At 48.7% G+C, this 21,630-nt stretch overlaps 1 protein-coding gene across 1 annotated transcript in view; it reads left to right on the forward strand.

The window, feature by feature from the left end:
• Positions 1-21,630, forward strand: part of LOC111156131 (CREB binding protein) — a 123,825-nt gene that overhangs the window by 91,858 nt on the left and 10,337 nt on the right. The window contains 9 exon segments of the mRNA XM_022516775.1: positions 815-994; positions 1,940-2,129; positions 5,486-5,604; positions 6,435-6,674; positions 7,122-7,210; positions 12,464-12,544; positions 14,032-14,088; positions 17,168-17,245; positions 17,550-17,617. Coding sequence (XP_022372483.1) covers positions 815-994; positions 1,940-2,129; positions 5,486-5,604; positions 6,435-6,674; positions 7,122-7,210; positions 12,464-12,544; positions 14,032-14,088; positions 17,168-17,245; positions 17,550-17,617 — 1,102 coding nt within the window.

Genomic DNA, 21,630 nt, shown 5'->3' on the forward strand with positions numbered 1-21,630 from the left:
ATAAGTTTCCATTGTAATTTTATATTCCCTTTGTTTACCTCAGTTAGAACTCTATGAGGCAGGGGTGCCTGGGTGGCTCAGTCTGTTGAGCATCCGACTTTTGGTTTCGGCTTGTGTCATGATCTCAGGGTTGTGGGATCGACCCCCGTGTCTGGCTCTGAACTTGGGACAGAGTGTGCTTATCCTTTTCCCTCCCTTTTGCCCCCCACCCCTCCCCCCCGACTCAGCGAATCCACTGGGTACTCTGTCTCTCTCTAAAATAGGTAAATAAAATCTTAAAAACAAAAACAACAGTGAGTGAGACTTTGAAAATTGAGAATTCTTGTGGTGGTCCCCTGCTTTGATGTTTGCGCACTCCTCCTCCACCACCACCAGCATCGGCCCTGCGGTTGGAGCAGGCTGATGACACGTTCTCAGCCCCTATAGGCACTACATCCCCCTTCCTACCTGTGCACTTCAGGATCTGCAGTTTAGTCTTTTACGATAAACTTTAATGGCCTTATTAGAAGGAATTAATTTTAAAATAGGTTCTGTGACTTAGGTAGAAACTTCCAGAAAATAATCTTATATCAGAAAATGGGAAGCCCGGCTCTTCCCCCTCTGCATTCTTGGTCGGCAGGTCTTTGTGTTTCTGTGCGATGTTGACCTCCTCTGGGGCCCTGTTTGAAATCCTGTTCTTAGCTACCTCAGAGACAGGTGTCTATTAGGGTGGTGTTGAGCAGTGTCACCCTGAAACTGTGTTGGGTGCCCCGTGGAGTTCGGCAGCATTTCTGTCGTCTTGTTAATGGAAGTAAATAATTCTGGTTTCTCACAGCTTTCCCAGGCTGCAGCCAGCATCGATAACAGGGTCCCTACTCCTTCCTCGGTGGCCAGTGCGGAAACCAGCTCCCAGCAGCCAGGACCCGATGTACCAATGCTGGAAGTGAAGGCAGAGGTCAAGACCGAGGACACTGAGCCTGACGCCAGTGAATCCAAGGGGGAGCCAGGCTCTGCGGTAGGTGCCATCCCAGGGCGTGAGCAGGTGCACAGCCTGCACAGGGGTCACCCGAAGTGTCCTAAGGGGAGAGACCACGGCTTCTCCGTGGGTGATGCTGCTTTGTGCTTTAATATCCATTTGATGGTGGGTTCAGAGAGGATATAGGGTGAAAATAGAGTGGTTATTTTTAGGTATTAGGAATGGGTTTTCCTTTATTTTGCCAGAAATAAGAGTACTTGTTTATATTTTAAATGAATCATCCAGAAACTTTTCACTGCCATTCTTCATTCCTAAGTTGTTGTGCAGTTAGACCGCACAACTGCACAGGGGTGTGCTCGTTCACTGATGAACCTGTGGCAAGAGTTGAAACCTGGATGCGGCCCCACAGACATGTGGTGTTTGGCCCACACAATATTTTTTAAAAACGAGGAATTACAAATGAAACTCTGAATTTCTGGCTTTTCTTTGAAAATGAGAAGCTCCGTAAGCACTCCACTTGCTCTCCTGTGGCAGCGTTCTGGGGGGACCTTCGGCTGGGGCCGGGACGTTCCAGTTTGCCCGAGTCCCCACTCCTCCTTGCTGCCTCACATACCTCCTTTACCTTGTTTACTTCAGCTGCCTGTCCCTCTGAGCAATTCGGTTTTTCCCTGATTTTCACGGAGGTTCTTGTTTGATACTTTGCATACCTATACGTGAAACTACTGAGCAGGTGGTGAGGTGTACATGTGCAGGGCCTTCAAGCACTGTAGCAGGTGCAATCTGTAGATCAGGACTCTGACTTCAGTGGTGCTGTGTTCAGGCAAGTCAGCCGGCCCCAGATGCCTTGTTCCTCCCTCGGGGAGAGGAAGGGGTAGACGGTGTGATGAGCCCAACAGGTTGTAGGGAGACCTCCAGCAAGGCTGAGTTAAGAGTAGAGATCTTTGATGGTCATACATTGATGTCTATAATTCTGTTTTTCTCAAGATGATGGAGGAGGATCTACAAGGATCTTCTCAAGTTAAAGAAGAAACAGACACAACGGAACAGAAATCAGAACCCATGGAAGTGGACGAGAAGAAACCGGAAGTCAAAGTAGAAGCTAAAGAGGAAGAAGAGAACAACGCTAATGGGGCCGCCTCTCAGTCAACGTCTCCTTCACAGCCACGCAAAAAAAGTAGGTCGTCTTCCCTTAAACTTTTCAGCTGTGCTGCTTTTCCATCGTGTCGTGATCTCACACTGCGGGCTAAATGCTAAAGCTTTTATCTTTCCTGCCTGCCATTCCCCAAGTTTTACCTCTTCAGAAATGATGGCAGTGAGCTAGACTCCGGCCCAAGGGCTCGCAGGGTTGACGGCAGGAATGAGAAATGAGCCACGGCTCTGAGGGGCAGCCCAGGAGCATGTCTCTCCTCTGCGCTGTCGTTGGCTGTGGGGCCAGAGTAGAGGTTGCACCTGAGTCCTTGTGCTCCCCAGGAGCTTGGGCTTTCTGTGCTCGCCACGCCTGCACGGTGTTCGAGATGGAGCCTGTGTGCCGTGGGGAGTGGCCGGGCAGTAGGACCCAGCGGCCTTGTGCGGGGGGTGGGCCACAGGTAAGTGAAGGGGCTCCCTTGCAGGGGGGGTTGGAGGGGAACCCATTAGAGGTCCAACGTGAGGTCGACCAGGTGTCAGAACATCGTTAGGTGACCCTTGCAAATCGGGGATGTGGCTCAGGAAGTTAAGGGCTGCTTGTGGCACATTTGGGAAAGCCAGCAGAGAACTGTGAGTGGCTAATACTGTATAGTTTCGCCACTGGGAGGGAAAACCTACAGAAGCTTTCAAGTTTTTGGTCTCAGACCTGTTTATGCTTCTAAAAATTGAGGACCTCAGAGTTTTTGTTCGTGTGGATTATCTGTCGCTATTGACTGTAGTAGAAATTTTTAGGACAGTCATTTAATCTGTTACATGGCATCCACGAACCACACATTTTTATGAAAAGTGAGTTCCCCACAACAAACATACTTAGAGTAGTGACGGGTTTTTGTTTTTGTTTTTACAATTTTACATCTTGGAGATTACGGCAAATGTGGCTGAATTCTCCTGCTGCCCCTGCTGTCTCTCTGGTGCCCCGTTGTTTGGTTCATGTCCCTGAAGACAACCCTGCCCCGGCAGATAGGTGGCTGATAAAAGAAAGAGTAAGAGCCTTTTCAGATAATTGTAGTGTTCTTTTTTAATACTACACCCAAACTCAACAAGTGCAAGCTTCCTGAAGGTTAGTTTCAGTGTGAAGTCTGGATGCATAGCTCTGAGCTTTTCATGCCCGGTGACATGAGAGCCCATTTGTCTCTTTTGTGCTGTGAATGAGTCTTTTGCCCTTGGGTGATTTTTTTTTTCTTTCTTTAAATAACATAATCCTTCGGTCATCTTGGAGTTTGGCTCATGAGTTACACAGATTTTCCAGATGTCACCACACTTCACTGTACAATATTTTTAAAAACCACACTGATTAATATCACTGTGAATCTCCTCAAGAAAGTCTTGGAAATTTGGGGAAGCGGTCAAACTCATGTAACCGATACAAGTTCTCCAAATTCAAATTTTAATATAAGTCCAAACTTTATCACTGGCAACAAATACTGTCACTTGTCCTTGGTGTAACTGGCCCACTGTGTTCCTTCTTGGGGAAATGTCTGCCATGTTCCCGGATCTGAAGAACCGTAGCTGGTCTGACCGTCCTTCCCAGTCTCACGTGCTCCGTGCAGGAAGGCAGCCGTGTCCGCTCACTGTGCACGCTCGAGCGCTTCCTCACAGGACCGCCAGTGTGCGCAGCCGGGCTGCCCGGTGGCAGCTTCCCGTGTGATCGCGCAATATCCGGACACATAGCCAGGGCTTGAGAGCACGGTGACAGCTGAGGCGGCCTTGGTGCCGCTGCCCGTGTTGTGCTGCGGCGCGAGTGACTTTCTTCGTGGTTCCTTTGGCCCATTGGTGCCAACGTCATCCCCATGCACCAGGCGAATGATGGCCTAGTGTTATCATGAAAGTCTTTTTATGTATGGAAATAAACTTGATTGATGGCACAGACCCAAGAAAGAGCCTGGAGCAGTGCTAGGACTTGGTGTGAGGACAGGAATGTCACATGTCTGTGCTCTCTGTGGTTGTCCCCAGCCCTGTGTAGCTCCTGAGCCCTTGAAATAGGGTGAGGGTGAGGGTGACTGAGGATATGATTTTACAACAGGCCGGTGCCTAAAGACGGTTAGGAGCTGCTTTTTCCTCGGCATGGGTGTTTTCAGCAAACGTGTAGTGCGTAACGAGCGACTGACCACGGTGAGCCACGTGGGAGATGGCCACTGGGAGAAAGTGGGCCTGCAGCAGGCTCGGCTCGCTCCCGTCGGGCTCCGTGCGCCAGGAGGTCTCGAGGGCAGCTCCTCTGTTCGGCGGTGTGAAAGCAGACAGTCTGGGAGCAAAGGCGCATAACTGCCTCCTGACAAACCTTGATTTTGGAGACTAACATGTGATTTCATGTATCATGAAATATTCTTTTTTCCCCAACCATGAAGCACCACAGAAACCAGTTTTAGCTCACAAGCTGTGCAGAGGCAGGTGGCTGGCCAGCTTGAGCCAGTGGGTCCAAGTTTGCTGACCCGGAACTAAGAAGAAAGAAAAAGCTATTGATTAAAGAGTTACTTTCTCAGAAAGAGTTATTCAAAGGAAATGCTACTCCATTACTGTAGAAACAGAATAGAAGAAAAGTTGCTCGCTGAAGGCAGGATGTGTATGTGTTTCGTGAGGCTCCCGTGGGGCCCATCTGCTCACCGGCCCCCAGTGGTCCCAGCTCCAAAGCGGGATGCAGGGAACACAAGGGCCGCGCGCTGACCTGCCTCTCACCTTCAGAGGTTCCACACGTTTCCCCCGGCCAGTAAAGCTGCTTGGGTTTTGTATGAATGTGTCGTCGCGAATGTATTTGGCTGGCAGCCTGTGTTTATCCTTGCACTGGGGACAAAGAAGTATAGTGGGAAATAGAGTCGCTGCGCGGTGGAGGGAATGATTCAGGAAGTTTTGGGGGAAATACTTGGTTTTGTTTCTCTGTTACTATGTCCATTTGTGAGGTTGTAATACAAAACCGTTTGTCCCAGGTGTCTGAGTTTACTTCGTCCAGGAATAGACAAATTTCACCAGAGGGAGAAAGGCCCCCTTCCAGTGAAATGGCTTTGTTACCACCCGTTGGCTCAAAGAAGCAGATTTGGGAATTAGCTTCATTTTCTGTTCCAACACAGTTGTAATGTCAGAAACCCGTTACTGGACAAGCAGACCTGTCCGTGCAGCATATAGCCTGCTGACGTAGAAGCAGTTTCCCAGAGGCCCTGGGTCGCAGCTTGAGAATGCCCAAGGCCTCTGCGGTGAATTGAGGACCCTTGGGAGCTGCACAGCCGGGGGGGCAGTGGGATGGAGGTGATCGGGGCCTTCTGGAAGCTGCCCAGGCTTCCATCTGAAATGTGGTGGTCGAGGGGGCTGAGTGCCTCGTAAGCAGTGTCACTTCCCGATGTTTTCTGACCGTAGTCTTCAAGCCGGAGGAGTTACGCCAGGCTCTTATGCCAACGCTCGAAGCGCTATATCGACAGGACCCGGAGTCCCTACCTTTCCGGCAGCCTGTAGACCCCCAGCTCCTAGGAATTCCGGTAAGTTAACCCAGTGAAAAGAAAGCCTTACCAGTGATCCTGAGAATATCCATGTTTTATCCTGAAAATTGGGTATTGAAGATTTTTCTCCTAGAAAAAAATACTTCTCTGTCAAAGCAGTAATAAACCTTTGTCTCATTGGTTGGAACATGTGTTTCCCCACCTTTTTGTCAGCCTTAGGGGTCCGTGGCTGGGGTGGCTGCCCGCTTGCCTTCGCACTTGGCCTCCATAGCCCCGCCGTCTATCTGAGGCTTCGTGTGAGCCTTTGTCTGAAAGGGGGGTTTGAAGAACCAGCAGACACCAGTTAGAAAGCACGTGGGCCTCATTCTGGGATCTCCGGGGCATCTGTTAAGGGCCATGGCGACCCCACAGGTTTCCGTTGAGCAGTGTCACTATTTTTGTTTCTGTTCTTGTGTTTGTCTTGGAATTTCTTCTTGTTTGCCAGGACCAAGAGTAAATCTCTAGAAAAATATGTCTGATAAATGTGCTTACCATTTTAATTCAGTGGATTAAAATGCGTATTTTTAAAATTGTATATTAAAAAACATCTTTTAAACTCATTCTTTTATTAAATAATATATTGATGCTATTTTGCCCTTAACTTTGCCTTTGAAATCATTTGGTCACACTTGATGATCCTAATTACAATAGAAAATAAAAGCAGAGGAAGGTCAGAGACTGTTTTCTCTTCAGTTCCCATTTATTACTATTAAAAATGGAAGTTGTTCTGGGGCTGATTATTTCTATTTTGTTTTTAAGGTAAAGCTGCCCTGCAAGGCTGGCTTTGGTACTTAGGGCATCCCCTAGACTGAGACTGTTTTGTCTTTAAGGATTATTTTGATATTGTGAAGAATCCCATGGACCTTTCCACCATCAAGCGGAAGCTGGATACAGGGCAGTACCAAGAGCCCTGGCAGTACGTGGACGACGTCTGGCTTATGTTCAACAACGCCTGGCTCTATAACCGTAAGACGTCCCGGGTCTATAAGTTCTGCAGTAAACTTGCAGAGGTCTTCGAGCAAGAGATTGACCCTGTCATGCAGTCCCTTGGATATTGCTGTGGACGCAAGGTACAGTTTAAACTTTTTCTGGAAAGTGAACTTCCCTGGTTAATCCAGCCAGAGAGGGTATTATGGTGACATGATAGACTCAACATTTTAGCCATACCTGTGTGCTGGGAAGGACCCAGATGGGGTCTAGGCTTTTGGAAAGACAGTTGATTGCCTGAGGCCGTGTAATGGATGATCGAAGCTAGAGGTGCTTACTGGGGGAGACCTTGGGTTATGCCTTTGGCTACCCCTGTGTCCAGTTATCCACCTATAATAAGTGTCCTTGGCAACCGATTCTGTCACATCGAATCCAGAAATATCTCTGAATAGCTGTGAAGATTGTTAGAAAACTATACCGTGTACTAACAGATATTTTACCAGCTGAATCTGACTTCTCTGTAGTGAACTAGAACATGATGTGACAGTAGCTGGGATATATTTTTAGTATTTTCTCCTTTGTTTTTGCAGTATGAGTTTTCCCCACAGACTTTGTGCTGCTACGGGAAGCAGCTGTGCACAATTCCTCGTGACGCTGCCTACTACAGCTATCAGAATAGGTAAGCACTGAGCCAGTGTCCCGAGTTACAGGACACAAGGAACGTCCTAGGGCAAGGTGTGTTCATCTGATTGTAGCCTGGGTACATTATTTCTTTTCCGAAGTTCTAATGAAATGGGCCACAGTTTCAGGGCAGCTTAGTCACTCGGATAGGCCCACTGCCTCTTAACTTTAAAGCACGCTTTTACAGTTTAAAAATTTAAGCTCGAAACTGCTCACTGTACCACTTGAATCAGGAGCATTCATTCTTCAGCTGTGGTCCTTCCAAAAACGTAACCACATAAGAGTCTGGAGATGATTCTAGTCAAGGTTGACTTACCTTTTTGAAGATCTTAGTAAAGTGGATACATTGTATTTACTACTTTATTTACATGTAAGTATTTGCCCAGATAACTTGGCCTGGACAGTCTGATGGAAGGCTTGAATTAGTGGTAATTTATCTAAAAAAGTACTTAAAGCTTTAGACTTAGAGAATTTTTTTTTTAATTAATAGCACAACGCAGAATGAGTGTTCTTGTTGAGTTCCACATGAACTCCCCTGTCACAAGATGGCCGTCTCAGGGTTTTATGAGTGGGAGGTGTCCTCGAGAAATCTTTGCCATTTTCTTAAAATGTAGAGATGACTGAATCTCCTGTCTTAAGCAGAAGAGCATGAAAGTAATATTTTCTGTTGCTCATTTGCCATACAGAAACGACCCCCACAGTTTGGTGGCGGGGTGGGGTGGGGTGGGGTTGAAAATCAAGTTTAGTTGTATCTGTTGCTCCAAGTGGCTCCATGTTGCCAGAGCGTGAGGACGTCGTGCCTAGAGGCACAGGTGGTCAATCTGGGCACATTCAGTCGCTTTGCCTCCATGTTAGGAACAGGCAGTGAAATGTGTGTGACCAAGGTGCCGCTTTGTGCCTCTGCTTCCTCTTTAGGTTCAATGATTAAATGTCAGCATTAGGGTTTGATGCTTTTATAACTTGATCTTGTGTGCTTATAGTGGTTACATGCACATGTCCTCATTTTGAGGAAGTCAAGTAAAGGGCCTTTTTTTTGTCCAGAGGTACATTCATAGGCCTAAATAATTTGGAGTTTTGAAATATTTATCTTCTGATTACACTTTTAAAGTATTTGCATTTAAAAAAAAAATCTAATCCTATTTATGACAGTTAGTAACTCCCATCAAAATCCTACTTAAAAAAACCAGAGAGAGGGAAAGAACCATTGACTTAAAAGTGTCTCAAGGAAAGATTTCCAAGCCCTGCCCAGCCCACTCGTCCTGGCCCCGTGGCAGCGTGAGATGCCGGTGCTAGTTCTGGGGGGTACGGGAATGTGGTCTGTGCCCCTGTGCCTAAAACTTAGTTCCTATCATAGTGTCCTTTCTGTTGATGGGAGCGTTTAAAATAATACCACAGTCCTTCATGATCGAGTCGCTCCTGTAGTAACATGTGCTGTTCTGGGGGTTCTGGCCCCACCAGTGAGTTTTAGCCCCGTGTCGTCCCGCACATCCCGTAACGTATCAAGTGTGACACCTTCCCTGACAACCTTAGTTGCCAGTTTCCATGAAATAACAAACAGGAATTCACTTTGGGAACTTTTATGGGCCGAGTAAAATAAAGTTCAGAAACTTCAAGAGGACAGATTTTAATCCCGGTGTTTCAGGAGCGCTGCTGGACGCCCGGTGTGGTTTGGGTCTAGAGGGAAGAGCAGGCAGCAGGTTGTTTGCGGCCATTTCTTAAGTTTTGGGGCCTTTTCACTGTGCCCAGGTCTGTTGAGACCCCGCCTTTGCTGATTAACACAGATTTTGGCCATTTTTAAGTGGAGAGCAGTTACTTTAAATAGAGCTGATAGGATCAGGCCACACGGCTACTCTCTGACAGAAGGTTATGCGTGGAGTGCAAACACAGGGTTGTTTTGAAAGCTCTGAAATGTCCAGCTTTAGTTTTGCGTAGAATTTTATCTTTATTCAACAAAAGTAATATATTTTCCTTACAAGTAGAGACATAAACAAAGGAGTTCTTTTCTATTAATGGTACATTTTTTAAAGTGGAGGGATACTGCTCCTTAGCTGAATCTTATTAGGCGCACTTCCCAGAACACCGTACTTGGCGAGATGAGCAGGTCGTGGTGCTAAGAAAACAGCGGCCTCACTACGAGGATCATCCTAATGGCTTACACCTCTGTTCGCATCTGTGACTGCTTGGGAGCACCGGTGTTCTCAGGAGTACCTGTTTTGGCACTTACAGTCCTAAACTGTTTGGGCATTTCGAACTAGAGAAAGTCCTACAGACCATTTGAACAAGTGAAACTTAATACTAGCATATGAGTATATTTTCACTTGTTTCCATGCTTTGAAAATTTGAAAGTAACTCACGTTGGGAAAACTGCTTTGTAGATTTTCCAGAAGCTATCTTTAGCTATCTCAGTTATTAGTATATAGTGACATGGTACTTAAAACAATCTGCATTTGAAAATTTACTCCATACATGAAGTTACCCTTAGAGACCAGCTGTGCAGTTACACTGTGTTAACTTCAGGCACCAGGCGCACGTCATCACCATCGGATTATGTGAAGTGCTTCTCCTTTGCAAGTCCGTATTCATCCTGTCGCTTCCTCCACACAAGGCTGATGTCAGCAAGGCTCTTAAGATTGGAAAGTGACTTTCTGAACCATTCTGTATCTTTATGGTGAATAAAGTTTGGACTAGGTAATCACGTGGGGGCAGTCTGGCATTCCTGTCTGTCCCCCCACTGATTGCCAAGGCAGTTTCAGCAGACTTGACCAGTGGGTGGCTGTGCCCCTTCTCCAGACCGTTGACACCTCTCAGGAGGGCGCTGCAGGGAGGCCTGGGGCTTCCCCACCCCCTCTCAGACCCCAGAAGTTTGGATTCTCCCATGTCTCTGCTTGATATGGGACAAGCACTAGAGCGGCACTAGAGCGGCTTAGTTCTCTCCGTGCCTCCCACTTTCTGACCCTGAGGTTCTCTGCAGAAGAGAGCTAGTTACACCCGGAGAACGTGGGCTTCCACAGCTGCAAGGCCTGCCCTCGAGCCATCAGTGTTCCGTTCTGGGTCGGTTTCCGCCACAGAAAATGGTGGGCTTATGATGCTTGTTTCCTGGATGTTCCTGGCCTTGATATCCTACTCAGATAAAAGCTGAGTATGTCCAGGATTTTAAAGCCTTTTTTTGCCTCCCGTGTAATTATCGTAGTGATTTCGTTTCCAGGTGAGTTCAGCTTTTTGCTCACCTGCAGTGGCTATACGTTTGGTCATAAAATGAATTGGAACATTTAAGTCCAAGTTTTATTTTCAAAAGGGAGACACTTGGTGTTGAGGGGGATGTCTCTTGTGTATATTGCCGTGGTCACCCCTGATTTGGTTTATGGTTTCTGTATTTTTAATTCTTTCGTGCCAGTGATGGTCATGCCCTCCTGCACCTGGAAATTCTTTTTACTACATAATTTCAAGGCTACACATGAATATTTACAAAATAGCAAATAGCCCGTTGATTCAGGAGAAAAATGTCTAGATACAGATATTTTTAAATAGCAGGATTTATCTGTTCCTGGTCAGAGTTTTTAATCTTGGCAGAATTCATTGTTTGAATCATCCCCAATAACCTGGTCCCAGAAGAAACTTTCATTAACCCAGTTGCTACCCACAGTGAATCTGTTGTGTTCCTCCTCCACGAGCTAAAAGATCAGATCATTTTGAGATGGGTGCATGCTCTAAACTTTCGTGCTTTTAACGGACTCTGTGTGTTCAGTCAGAGAAGTACAGCAGACAAATGCTCAGTGTGTTTAACTCAGACTAGAATTAGACCTTGAGGGGGACTGACCTGAGCAGTAACGGAGACAGACGGCCGGGCAGGCCTGAGCCTCCGTCCTTTGCAGCCGTGTGTGCGCGTGCGTGAGTGAGCCTGCGAGCTGCCGCATGCCCTGCGGGTGTCCGTGCGGCGCGGCGCTCCGGGTCTCGTCCCAGTGTCTAACACTAATCCTCGTGGCATCTTGTAGACTTAGTTTTGAGCACTAAAACCGCATTTGATTGTGCTGCTGCCACTACCTTACACTCCTCTCCGCTCGTGTAATTCACCTCCGTCCGGCTTGTTCTGCAGCATGCCTGTGCGCCCGTCTTGTTGTACGCGGCATCAGCCTGCGTTTTTGTTGGTTTCTCATGCGTGTCCTTTCCAAACATTTAATAGTTTTTCACCGTTCGTATTTGATACTTTGAGCCCAGGCTCCATGTTCTCTTTCCAGAAATTGGGGTGATGGATAATTTCTCAAATGCAGATTGTGCTTTAAAGATCAACTCTCTAAATTTGCTTAACTTGGATTGTCACCAAGTCAGAGCAGTTAATCACTAAGGATCTCAGATTGGTGAACGATTGGTCCCATTACCAAAAAGTTTAAACCAAAGCTTAGAATTGAATTTTAAAAGTCTTTAAGATTGTTCGTGGATTTACATATATTGTATTATTCATACAATATATCTCAGCTTTTTTTCCTGTACATTCGTACTGATAAATGGCTGGAAAGTCTTTGACCCCGACTGCATTTCTGTTAAATGTTTGTCTAGAATATGGATTTGGTTTCATTTGTATTATAACCCAATTAACTAAGTGATTAACATGGAAAAATAACAAGAAAAAATTAAAACCCGTTCTGTGTGCTCAACATTTTTAGTACCTTAAAGATCTGGCTTACTACCACAAATAAAATCTGTGAATTGCTGTCAAGCATAAATTTGCTGTTTTGAAAAATAATTGCTTTTTTAAGGCCTTTGTCAGATATTTTGTTCAAAAGTGAATTTTTTTCCATCGCAAACCCTGGAGTTATATTTTATTTTCTCTAAGTAATAACAAAAATCAAACTCCTAAATTGAGGCTCCTTGCAATTCTAGTATTAACAACTCCTTGAAAACGTTTGCATCTTGGAGCTGGCCCGAGCCCAGCCGTTGTTAGCGATGATGGCCTGTGATGTGTGCAGTGAGACCGAATGCTAATCAAGCTTTGCCTTGGCTTTCTGCTCTGTGTTGTCTCGGTGTTTGCGTCTTACCTCTCTGTCTGTGCTATCTGTTCCCTTCCCTGTTCTCTAATCCTGCCCTTCCCCACCTGCCCCTGTTCCTTCCATTGTCCTCACTGACCCATCAATCAACCAACAACGCCCCCCCTTCGTCGTGGTGATCTGCCCTGCTCTGATTGGTGGCTTCGTTGCTTGGGTGGCTGTGTGTTATGATGGACCAGTTCACCCAAGTATGGCCTTCTTGCTGACAGGTATCATTTCTGTGAGAAGTGTTTCACAGAGATCCAGGGGGAGAATGTTACCCTGGGTGACGACCCTTCACAGCCCCAGACGTAAGTACCATCCTGTCATTTTTCTCGGGGTTGACTCGTAATTGTTTTTTCCCTCCTGCCCATGATTAAAAGGGAAGCACCTCCGCTGTTCTGACTTGTGCATGGTGCATTTTCTCGAACTCGCTACGCGCACATGCACACGTTGGAAGGTAGCTGTTTAGCTCAACACCAGGACCACTTCCATATTCTCCCTCCTTTCGAGACCATGATGCTGGAGCCCCCACCACGGTTCTCTGGTCTCTCTCGACCTTGCTCCATGTCTGCCTATGAAACACTTGCCTTTTCCTAGCGGTGGTCCTCCTCCGTTGGGGGAAGTTACAGATTTTCAGTTACACCTCAGAAAGCAGATCTCCCTTTTGACAGAACTGGCAAGAGCGAGAAACGAATCTTGTGTGCATACCCCATCTGCAGCCTTCATTTCGTCTTCCACTGAAGCCTCCGTCCCATCCGCCGCAGAGCCTGTCCTAGAACACAGACAGCGAGGCCCGGGAGTGGAAACATGGCTCCTCCCTTGCTGGAGCGGTGGCTCTTGCTCACTGGCTCCGGCCTGCCCAGGCTTGAGTTGGTTCATTCATTCCTTCACTGAGTTCACCTTTGAGTGGGCACATGGTCAGACTGTGGCCAGAAAGAGCATGTCCACCGGTTGAACGGTCAAGTCCTTTATTTGCTTGAGACACCAAAGACCTGCCAGCCACCATGTCTGCCTAGGACTGCCGGTGTTTTGTGGTTGTCTCTTTTCTCCTGGCTCTGCCGTGATCCCTGGCCTGCTGGGAAGTCTGCTGGTGGGACTGTCCCTACAGGCAGGAGGGCCCTCCCACCGGAGCAGCTTCCAGCAGTCTCGGACATGGTCTCTGGCCTTCACGTTTACTTGCCCCAAAAGCAGAACGAACCGTAGCCACTCAGGAGGCACATAAACTGAAATGCCTGAAATTCTACGTATTTATTTTTATATCCCTTGTAATCTTAGTTATTTGGTCCAATTATGTGATTGATCATTGGATTATACAGTTCTGTGAATCAGAAATAATTTCTATGTACACTGATCGTAACAAGAGGACAGTTTAGAAACCAGGTCCTTGGTCCTCTAAGAATAAATAAAATACTCCCTAGTAGATGCTGATCTTGTGTCCTCTGATTCGTTACAATTAGAAGAATTGATTACACCAGTTGTCCATCAGATCCAGGAACCATTCACCATACAGATTTGATTGAAAATATATTGGTTTGGATCTCAGAATACGTGCTGGTGGTAGTTGGAAGGAAATATCCCAAGGCAGATAGAGAAAAACAGATGGTGGTGCTTTCTGTGGAGAGAGATTGTGTGCGTTCATGCTGTCGTTATTCTACTTGAGATTTCAGCTGACCATTATTTACTTTTTATTTGAAAAACTAGTTACAAAATAATACCCCACAGACCATGTATTTTAGACTCAACAGATAAATTTTAGTTAATTCACGTTTCTCTTTTTCCTTTTCTTTTAAACAAGGACAATTTCAAAGGATCAGTTTGAAAAGAAGAAAAATGATACCTTAGATCCTGAACCGTGAGTAGACCGTGATTTCTTTTTGACTTTAGGATTTTAATTTCTGGTCAGGAAACTCCCTCCTTGTGACTGGGCTGCGGGAGAAGGCGCTGTTGGAACACTGGAAATATGTTGCCCTGGGTGGGATTTTTTTTTTTAATGACTAAGTTATTTCCGATACGGATTCTTTTTTGACTCAAACCAAACACGTATGTCCCTGTAGTGTGTTCTCCAGCTACTGAATTTAATACATTTTTTTTTTTAAGATTTTATTTATTTATTTGTCAGAGAGAGAGAGAGAGCGCGAGCGAGCACAGGCAGACAGAATGGCAGGCAGAGGCAGAGGGAGAAGCAGGCTCCCCACAGAACAAGGAGCCCGATGCAGGACTCGATCCCAGGACGCTGGGATCATGACCTGAGCTGAAAGCAGCTGCTTAACCAACTGAGCCACCCAGGCGTCCCTACTGAATTTAAACCTTGATAAGACGAGGTGGAGGTTCTGGTTGTGTCAGAACCTCTCTGGGAAGCTGGTCGCCATTGTTACTGAAGCCGTTTAGTGTTCAGTGTGACTCTTCAGAGACTAAAAGTAGGAAGATTAGGCGGAGTAGCTCATCTCACTTAAAGGGAAATTTCAGAAAGAAAACCTCTTAGGAGCGACTCTCGAAAGATCAGGAACGGGCATCGGTGAGGGCGCCTCATTTGCCAGGTTTACTTTGTGATCGTCCGTAATGAGGCCGCAGAGCTGTCTCCATACGGCGGTCCCTCCAGTTCCCCGAAGCCAAGCCCTGAGAGCACCCAGTGTGTATCAGTGCCCATCTGTGTTCTGGAGGGGGTGAGCACAGGCTCCAGCGCCACTGGAAGCGTGAGTGCCGAGAAACAGGTCGTCCTTCCCTCTGTCCCCGACACCCAGCTCTGGGAAGACAGGCTGTGGGAGTGGAGGGCCAGGGCCTCATTTTGAAACTGAGCTTTCCTCCTGGGAGCTCACTTAGGGTTTCCCAGCAGCAGTGCCCCGTGGTAGGGAGGGCACACTCCCTGCGGGGGCTCCAGGCTCCACCCAGATCGTTCATGACCAGTGGATGGTCTCTGATCATTGTCCCGTGTCCCGGTTCACGTAATGTCCCCCTGCGTAGCTTTACAGTTTGACTTCAGTTTCAGAACAGTGCCTTAAAATACTAGGTGCTGACGGTAGGAAGTACACAGATGAGATCACAGCACACACACATGCTCCAGAGACGGAGGGCCCTGGCCTGTGCTGAGCGGCATCCTGTGGAAGGGGACACTCGTCTGGCAGCAGGTTGGGGAGGGAGGGCAGAGCGTTCTCAGCACAAAAAACGCACGAACGCGGGATGTTCGATGACACTGCTGGTCAGCTCGGGGGTGTGGTGGTCGGGAGCGCGGGTGGAGCCCCAAGGGGCGAGCAAGCGGGGGCCTGGGTGAAGGGCCACTTACAGTGTTCGTCGACCTGTACATTTCTTCCTGAATGTGCTGGGGAGGCTTTGAGGGACTTTGTTGGTTTCCCTTAGGTAAAGATCATCCTGGATCTGTGAGGTGGATTTACCAGGCGAGGAAATGACTTTGATTTCTAGTTGGGAAAGTAGTTAGGAGACTCAGAGCAACAACTTGGGCAGGAAGTAGGAAGTGGAAGCTTGACCTAAATAGAGAAGGGCCTCCTGGTACAAGAAGCTGCACCATGGGATGAGGAAAGGGCCAGTATAGGTGAGATGCTGCTCCTGGGACGGGAAACGCAGGCGTGGCAGCCAGCCACTTGGTTAGTATTAGTCGGGGGCGGTGAAATTCAAAATTGATAATGTTGGGTCTAGAACTTTTTTTTTTGATAGTTCTTTTCCCTGGCATAGGAGGAAAGAGTTGAGAGTCGCGTGTTCTCGGAAGGGGAGGGGGCACAGAAACAGAGATGTTGCCTGCTGACCCTTTGAGTTCTTAACGTGGAGCATGAGCTCCACCGCCAAGCTTTCGCAGAAGCAGCCGGTTAGGGGTGAGGCAGCAGCAAAGGGAGCAGCACGGTGTGGGGCGGAGCAGCCCCCGTGTGGGGCGGGGATGGGAAGGTGGCGACAACACAGGATTGCCAGACAGAGCTAGCAGGACGGTGAATTTGGCAGTGGTGCTGCTGGGGTGCACTCTTTGCACATACGTGTCCTTTCTCTCTCCTGACCAAATGGGAACAGAAGCCGCTGGGGGGTCCCGTGGGGGTGGGGTACTGTGGTTAGGCTGGATCTGTGGTTGAAGGCTTGCTCAGCAGAAACAGTGGAAAGGTGGGGGCCCAGAACTCAGGGCAGTGCTAAGAGTCTGATAGGAGCCAGAACCCAGCAGAGTTGCGGGAAGTATGGTACTTTCTAGTTCCTGGAGCCTTGCTCGAGGCATAAGTTGTGGTGCTGGTTAAGAGAGTGGCAGAAAAAATAGGTTTTGACATCCACACATGTTGGCAACTAAGATTCCCAAATGAGGTGACAAGGGCAGGTGAGGCGGGGTGGGAGCTGTGACAGAGCGTGAGCAGCATGGGGGGCCCTGCTCTCCGGGACTTACGTGAGTAAAGGCCAGCATTGACCAGTCAGCTTGGCGCTTCCCACCTTCGTAGCTGACTCCGAGCAGATGCGTCCTGCGCCTTGGCTAAGAGCAGGTGTTTGTGACACCGGAAGCATTGTTCTGTTTCTTGAGGCACTTTGGGCATACGTGGTCACCTAGAGCAAGCGTTGGTCTTGAAAAGGTGCCTCACGTCAGAAATACTGGCCTGTGAATTACGCCTCTGTCACACTAGTTTTTGAAAGTAAAGTTTCATTTCTGGCTGCAGGGAGATGAGGAGAAGTGAGGGACGGGCGTTTGTGCAGAGAAATGGAGCAAGTCCACTTTCTCATGGAAAGTATCGTACCGGTGCAACTTGCTCTTGGATTTGCGAGTTCGAGCCCCACGTTGGGTGTATAGCTGACTCTAGAGGAAAAAATAAAGTAAAATGTGGCTGAATCAGGCTGCAGCAGCATTAAAGCCACAGATGACAGGGAGGGGTCCGGAGGGCAGCGTGCGGACGCGGCGCAGACCGCCCCCTCGCGTGCTCTGCTGTGGCTGGAGCGCTCTCTTTGCCTTCCAGCTTTGTCGATTGCAAGGAGTGTGGCCGCAAGATGCACCAGATTTGTGTTCTGCACTATGACATCATTTGGCCTTCAGGGTGAGTCATTCCCTGGTGATTTCCTGTGATCCTGGGGAAGGGAAAGCCTCCCTGCCCAGCCTGGGGGCCAAGGGGTCCTGCCGGGACCAGCAAGGGCTCCGGGCAGAAGCCAGACGCCGGGTGGCAGCCGGTTCTCAGTTTATTTACATCGCAAATATCTGCCTGCTTTGGGGACTTGAGGCTCAAAACAGGCTGCCTCTTCACTTGTAAATAATGACGCCAGCAAAGCGCTTCGAGCTGCCTGTCGCTGGTTCGGAAGCGTGGACTGTGTTACACTCTGATCACACCCTTTCTTTTTTTGCAGCTTTGTGTGTGACAACTGTTTGAAGAAAACTGGCAGAACTCGGAAAGAAAACAAGTTCAGTGCTAAGAGTAAGTTGTGGGAGGGCTTCTGTCTCCGTGTCTGCCTGTGAGGGGCTTGTCCCCCTTCCCCGTCTTTCTGCGGCTCCGCTCTGTGGGCGGCTCTTGGGCTCCCTTGTCTGAGGCTCTGTACTGGAGTTCGTTTTCCACACTTCGTACTTGTCTGCTCTTACCCTCCATGGAGTCCCTGGGCGTGATCTTTACATGAAAACTAGCTTTATGGTCACTTCATGTTTTAAATGAAAGTTCAGAAAGCTCAGATAAAAAATTTAACTTTAAATGTGGAGAGAGAAAATTTGTCAGCAGGTCCTTTTCAAGTAGCTCAGAAAAAAGACCCCTCCCCGCAACACACACACACACACACACACACACACACGTGTCCTGTCGTGACCAGCACACACACACACACACACACACACACACACACACACACACACGTGTCCTGTCGTGACCAGCATGCTCAGCCCAGTGTGCACGAGGATTTGCGTGCGTGGCTGCCAGTGTCCCCGCACAGCAGAGAGCACCCTCGTGCTACTCCGGGGAACTCTTCCAGGGTAGTCTTGATGCTTTCAGAGATAGCATTCTTTTCAGAAGTGTACAATATGAGATCGTCTTCGACTGGCTCTCGAGGGCTAGGGGCCACCTTCCATAGTGTGACGTCCCTGAGCTGTCCTCTGCTAAGCTTGCAGTGACCCCGAGTAAGATCGCCGCCTGCCGTGGAGCCTTTACAGCTTGCTTGCCCGGCGCTCTCTGCAGCTGTCGCCCTCCCCAGCGGGGAGTTGGGCGAGACGGGCTTGGAGAGAGACCCACACCAGGGGGAGGAGAAGAGAGGGAGCAAGCAAGGAGGAAGCCACTCTGTGGGCTTCCAGGTCGTTGCTAATTTAGGGATAGATTGTCTTTACCAAAATCCACAGTTATCCTATAACCTAATCTCACTCTTGTAAAATTTTTTGAAATACCGATGAACTCATAGACCATTACAATATTTCTCTTCAGAGCAGGGTTTCTCAGCTGAGCCACCATTGACATTCAGGGGCGGATAATTCTTTGGGGTCTATCCTACACTTTGTAGGATATTAAGAGCATCTTTGGCTGCTACCCACTAAATGCCAGTGACATGACCCCTACTCCCATGAGCGGTGACCTTCAGAATGTCACACGATGTCTCCAGACATTGCCAGATGTCCCCTGGGGGGCGGAGTTGCTCCCACTGAGAGCCCCTGCTTTAGAGAGTCCATTCGGAGTGAGATCACTAAAGCAGTCACCATGCTAGAAACACTTTTCTGGGCCAGAGCTTCGTGCCTAGAACACAGTAGCCAGCAGAGCCAGGCCTGGGTCGGACAGCAGTTGCAGCTGGTAGCAGACGGGGGCAGAAGAACCCAAGAGTAGGTCTGCGACGGGAGCCCTGGGGTTGAAGATGGACAGCACTCACGGACAGAAGAGAACCTTGGACGTCCGGCCACCCAGCGACGTTCGTTGTGGATGTGTGGGCACAGCCTTTGCGAGAGTCTGTAGGCCGCAAAGGACGGGCTGCCTCGTTCGCATCTGCACCGGTGCCGTGCTGCTGGCCAGTGGGTGAAGAACGGTCGACAACTGACCATCTCCCCTCCCAGCCTCCACCCTTCTCTGCCTGATGCCCTGCGCCCTGCGCAGCCCAGCCGGGTGGAGAGAGAAGGGGAACCACTAGCGATAATTCTTCATCCGAGTCCCTGTGTCGCGTTGTGAGAAGCCTCCCTGGAGATGGGGCAGCCCCGGTGTTGGCAAGCAGAAGGCCGAAGGATCTGATTGTGTAAAGGAACAGAAAAGGCCCTGTCACATGCTGTGGGTGAAAGCGCACGAAGAAAGCCTGGGGAGGAAGGAGGACTGCGATCCAGTGTTCACTCTCTGACTCCGTGATTACGCTTGCACGCGCGTGTCCCACAAAGCTGTTTGTGCATGTGAGGGGTGTGTGAGGACAGCCCTTGCAGTGTGAGGAGCAGCCACGGATGGGAGAGCGAGTGGCTGGCCCTCGGGGAAATTGGAAAGCATGGCAGAATGAGGCAGAGCTGTGTGTGTCACACACCAGGGGCACGATGCCCCCAAAATCATTGTGCGAGGATGCCTCTGCACCGGCATCTCCTCTGCCAGAGGAGCCACCGCACCCCTTCCATTCGCACCTCTGAGCATCTGCTCTTCTCGGGGCCCCAGAGGGCACCTCTCTAGCCCTCAGCACCGTCACAGCGCTCAGTTTGGTGCCTATAAGATTGTCATACATGGTCTCATGTACAGCTGCTCCTTTTTTTTTTTTTTTTTTTAAGTGCAGGTAATTCAAGTTATTTGAAGAAAAAAGTAAAGACCTAATTTTTTTTAAAAGATTTATTTATTTGACAGACAGAGATCACAAGTAGGCAGAGAGGCAGGCAGAGAGAGAGAGGAGGAAGCAGGCTCCCTGCAGAGCAGAGAGCCCGATGTGGGGCTCGATCCCAGGACCCTGGGATCATGACCTGAGCCGAAGGCAGAGGCTTCAACCCACTGAGCCACCCAGGCGCCCCTAAAGACCTGATTTTAAAGGTTTATTTTTCCATTTGCTACTTGGAAATCACTGTGTATCGGGTTCTGTGTTGACATGGGAAGGAGAGTTCCTGGACCACGGCAGGGTGGCCCTTCTTAGCTGGGTCCAGCCTTTCTGGATCAGAAACCACATCATGAGGGGAGCCAGACTCGCTCAGCAGTGGCATGAGGGGGACCCGTGGGGGTGAGAACGTGAGGGTCTCCTCCATGGCCTGCTGCTTGGATAGATGGGACGGCCCATGGGCCCCTTCTGCACCTGTTTCCCGGGGTGGCCGTCATAGCCACAGCGTTCAGTGTAGCTGACACGGCTTCGTGGAGGGCACACCTTCATCCAGGTGTGAAATCTGTCACAAATCCACTTTCCCCTCCATTTTACAGCTTTTCAAGTTTTTATTTTCCTGTGGGGTTTTTATTTTATCTTTGTGTAGTGTTTTCTTTTTAAAATCACTTGTGTGCAGGTATAACTTAATTCCTAAAAAATCTCCACTATTGATAGATTAATTACAGAAAAGTAGAATTTAGAAAGTCTAAATTTTCCAGGTAGTTTCTGGCCTCATTAAGGAATCTTAGGAAATCCCAAATAGCTTTTTAAAAATACTTCTTATCCATGTAGTAAATATTTAAAAGTCAATAAATAAAAAGAAGAAAATATCTTTGAAATCCTGTATCTGTAAATAATCACTGTTAACCTTCTGTGGCTTTTCCTTCTAGCCTTTTTCCCTTTGTGCAAAGTTTTTTGCTGTGACCAGTGTTTTATCTGGGGATGGCTTGTTGGAAAAGTCCTGTCATGGTGGCCACACCTGGCGCATCCCCAGGAGAGGGAGGGTGTGGAGGGGGTTCAGGGCTGAACTGGGTTCTGATACGGTGTGAGCTGCTGCCTGGGAGGGGCTCGCAACGCTGGGGGGGGGGGGGGGGGGGGTGGGGGGGATCCTGTGAGCTGGATGGGAGGGCTAGAGCAGCCCTGCCCTCCAAGGAAAGCAGAGTTTCTCCAGGGTGGATTCTGGCTGCGGGCACAGCTGTGACACCGAGCAGCCACGTGGGGGCGCCCGGGCTAGATAAAGGACACTTCAGGACCAAGGCATAGGAGGCAGGAGGTGGTCTCAGTGAGGCCTCTGTGTCTGCTCCTTCTACTTTACCCCATAGCCCTTTGTCTGCCTTCATGGCTTTTCTGCTCTTGAAGCTAAAAAAAAAAAGGTGGAAATATGTAGGCGTTTAAATGACCGCAGTCGTCACTGTGTGGAGCACCTGGAGATTACAGAGTCACCTTTCCCTTACATGCTCACCTTGTGGGACAAGCTGGGCCCTTCTGGATTTTGAAAACACTAATCCTTAGAATATCAGACTGCACTAGGGGCGCCTGGGTGGCTCAGTTAGTTAAGCGGCTGCCTTCAGCTCAGGTCATGATCCCAGGGTTCTAGGATTGAGCCCCACATCGGGCTCCCTGCTCGGTGGGAAGTTGTCTTCTCCCTCTTTTC

Source organism: Enhydra lutris, unplaced genomic scaffold, assembly GCF_002288905.1.
Source record: "Enhydra lutris kenyoni isolate GAN:26980312 unplaced genomic scaffold, ASM228890v2 scaffoldscaffold45, whole genome shotgun sequence".
NCBI lineage: Eukaryota > Metazoa > Chordata > Mammalia > Carnivora > Mustelidae > Enhydra > Enhydra lutris.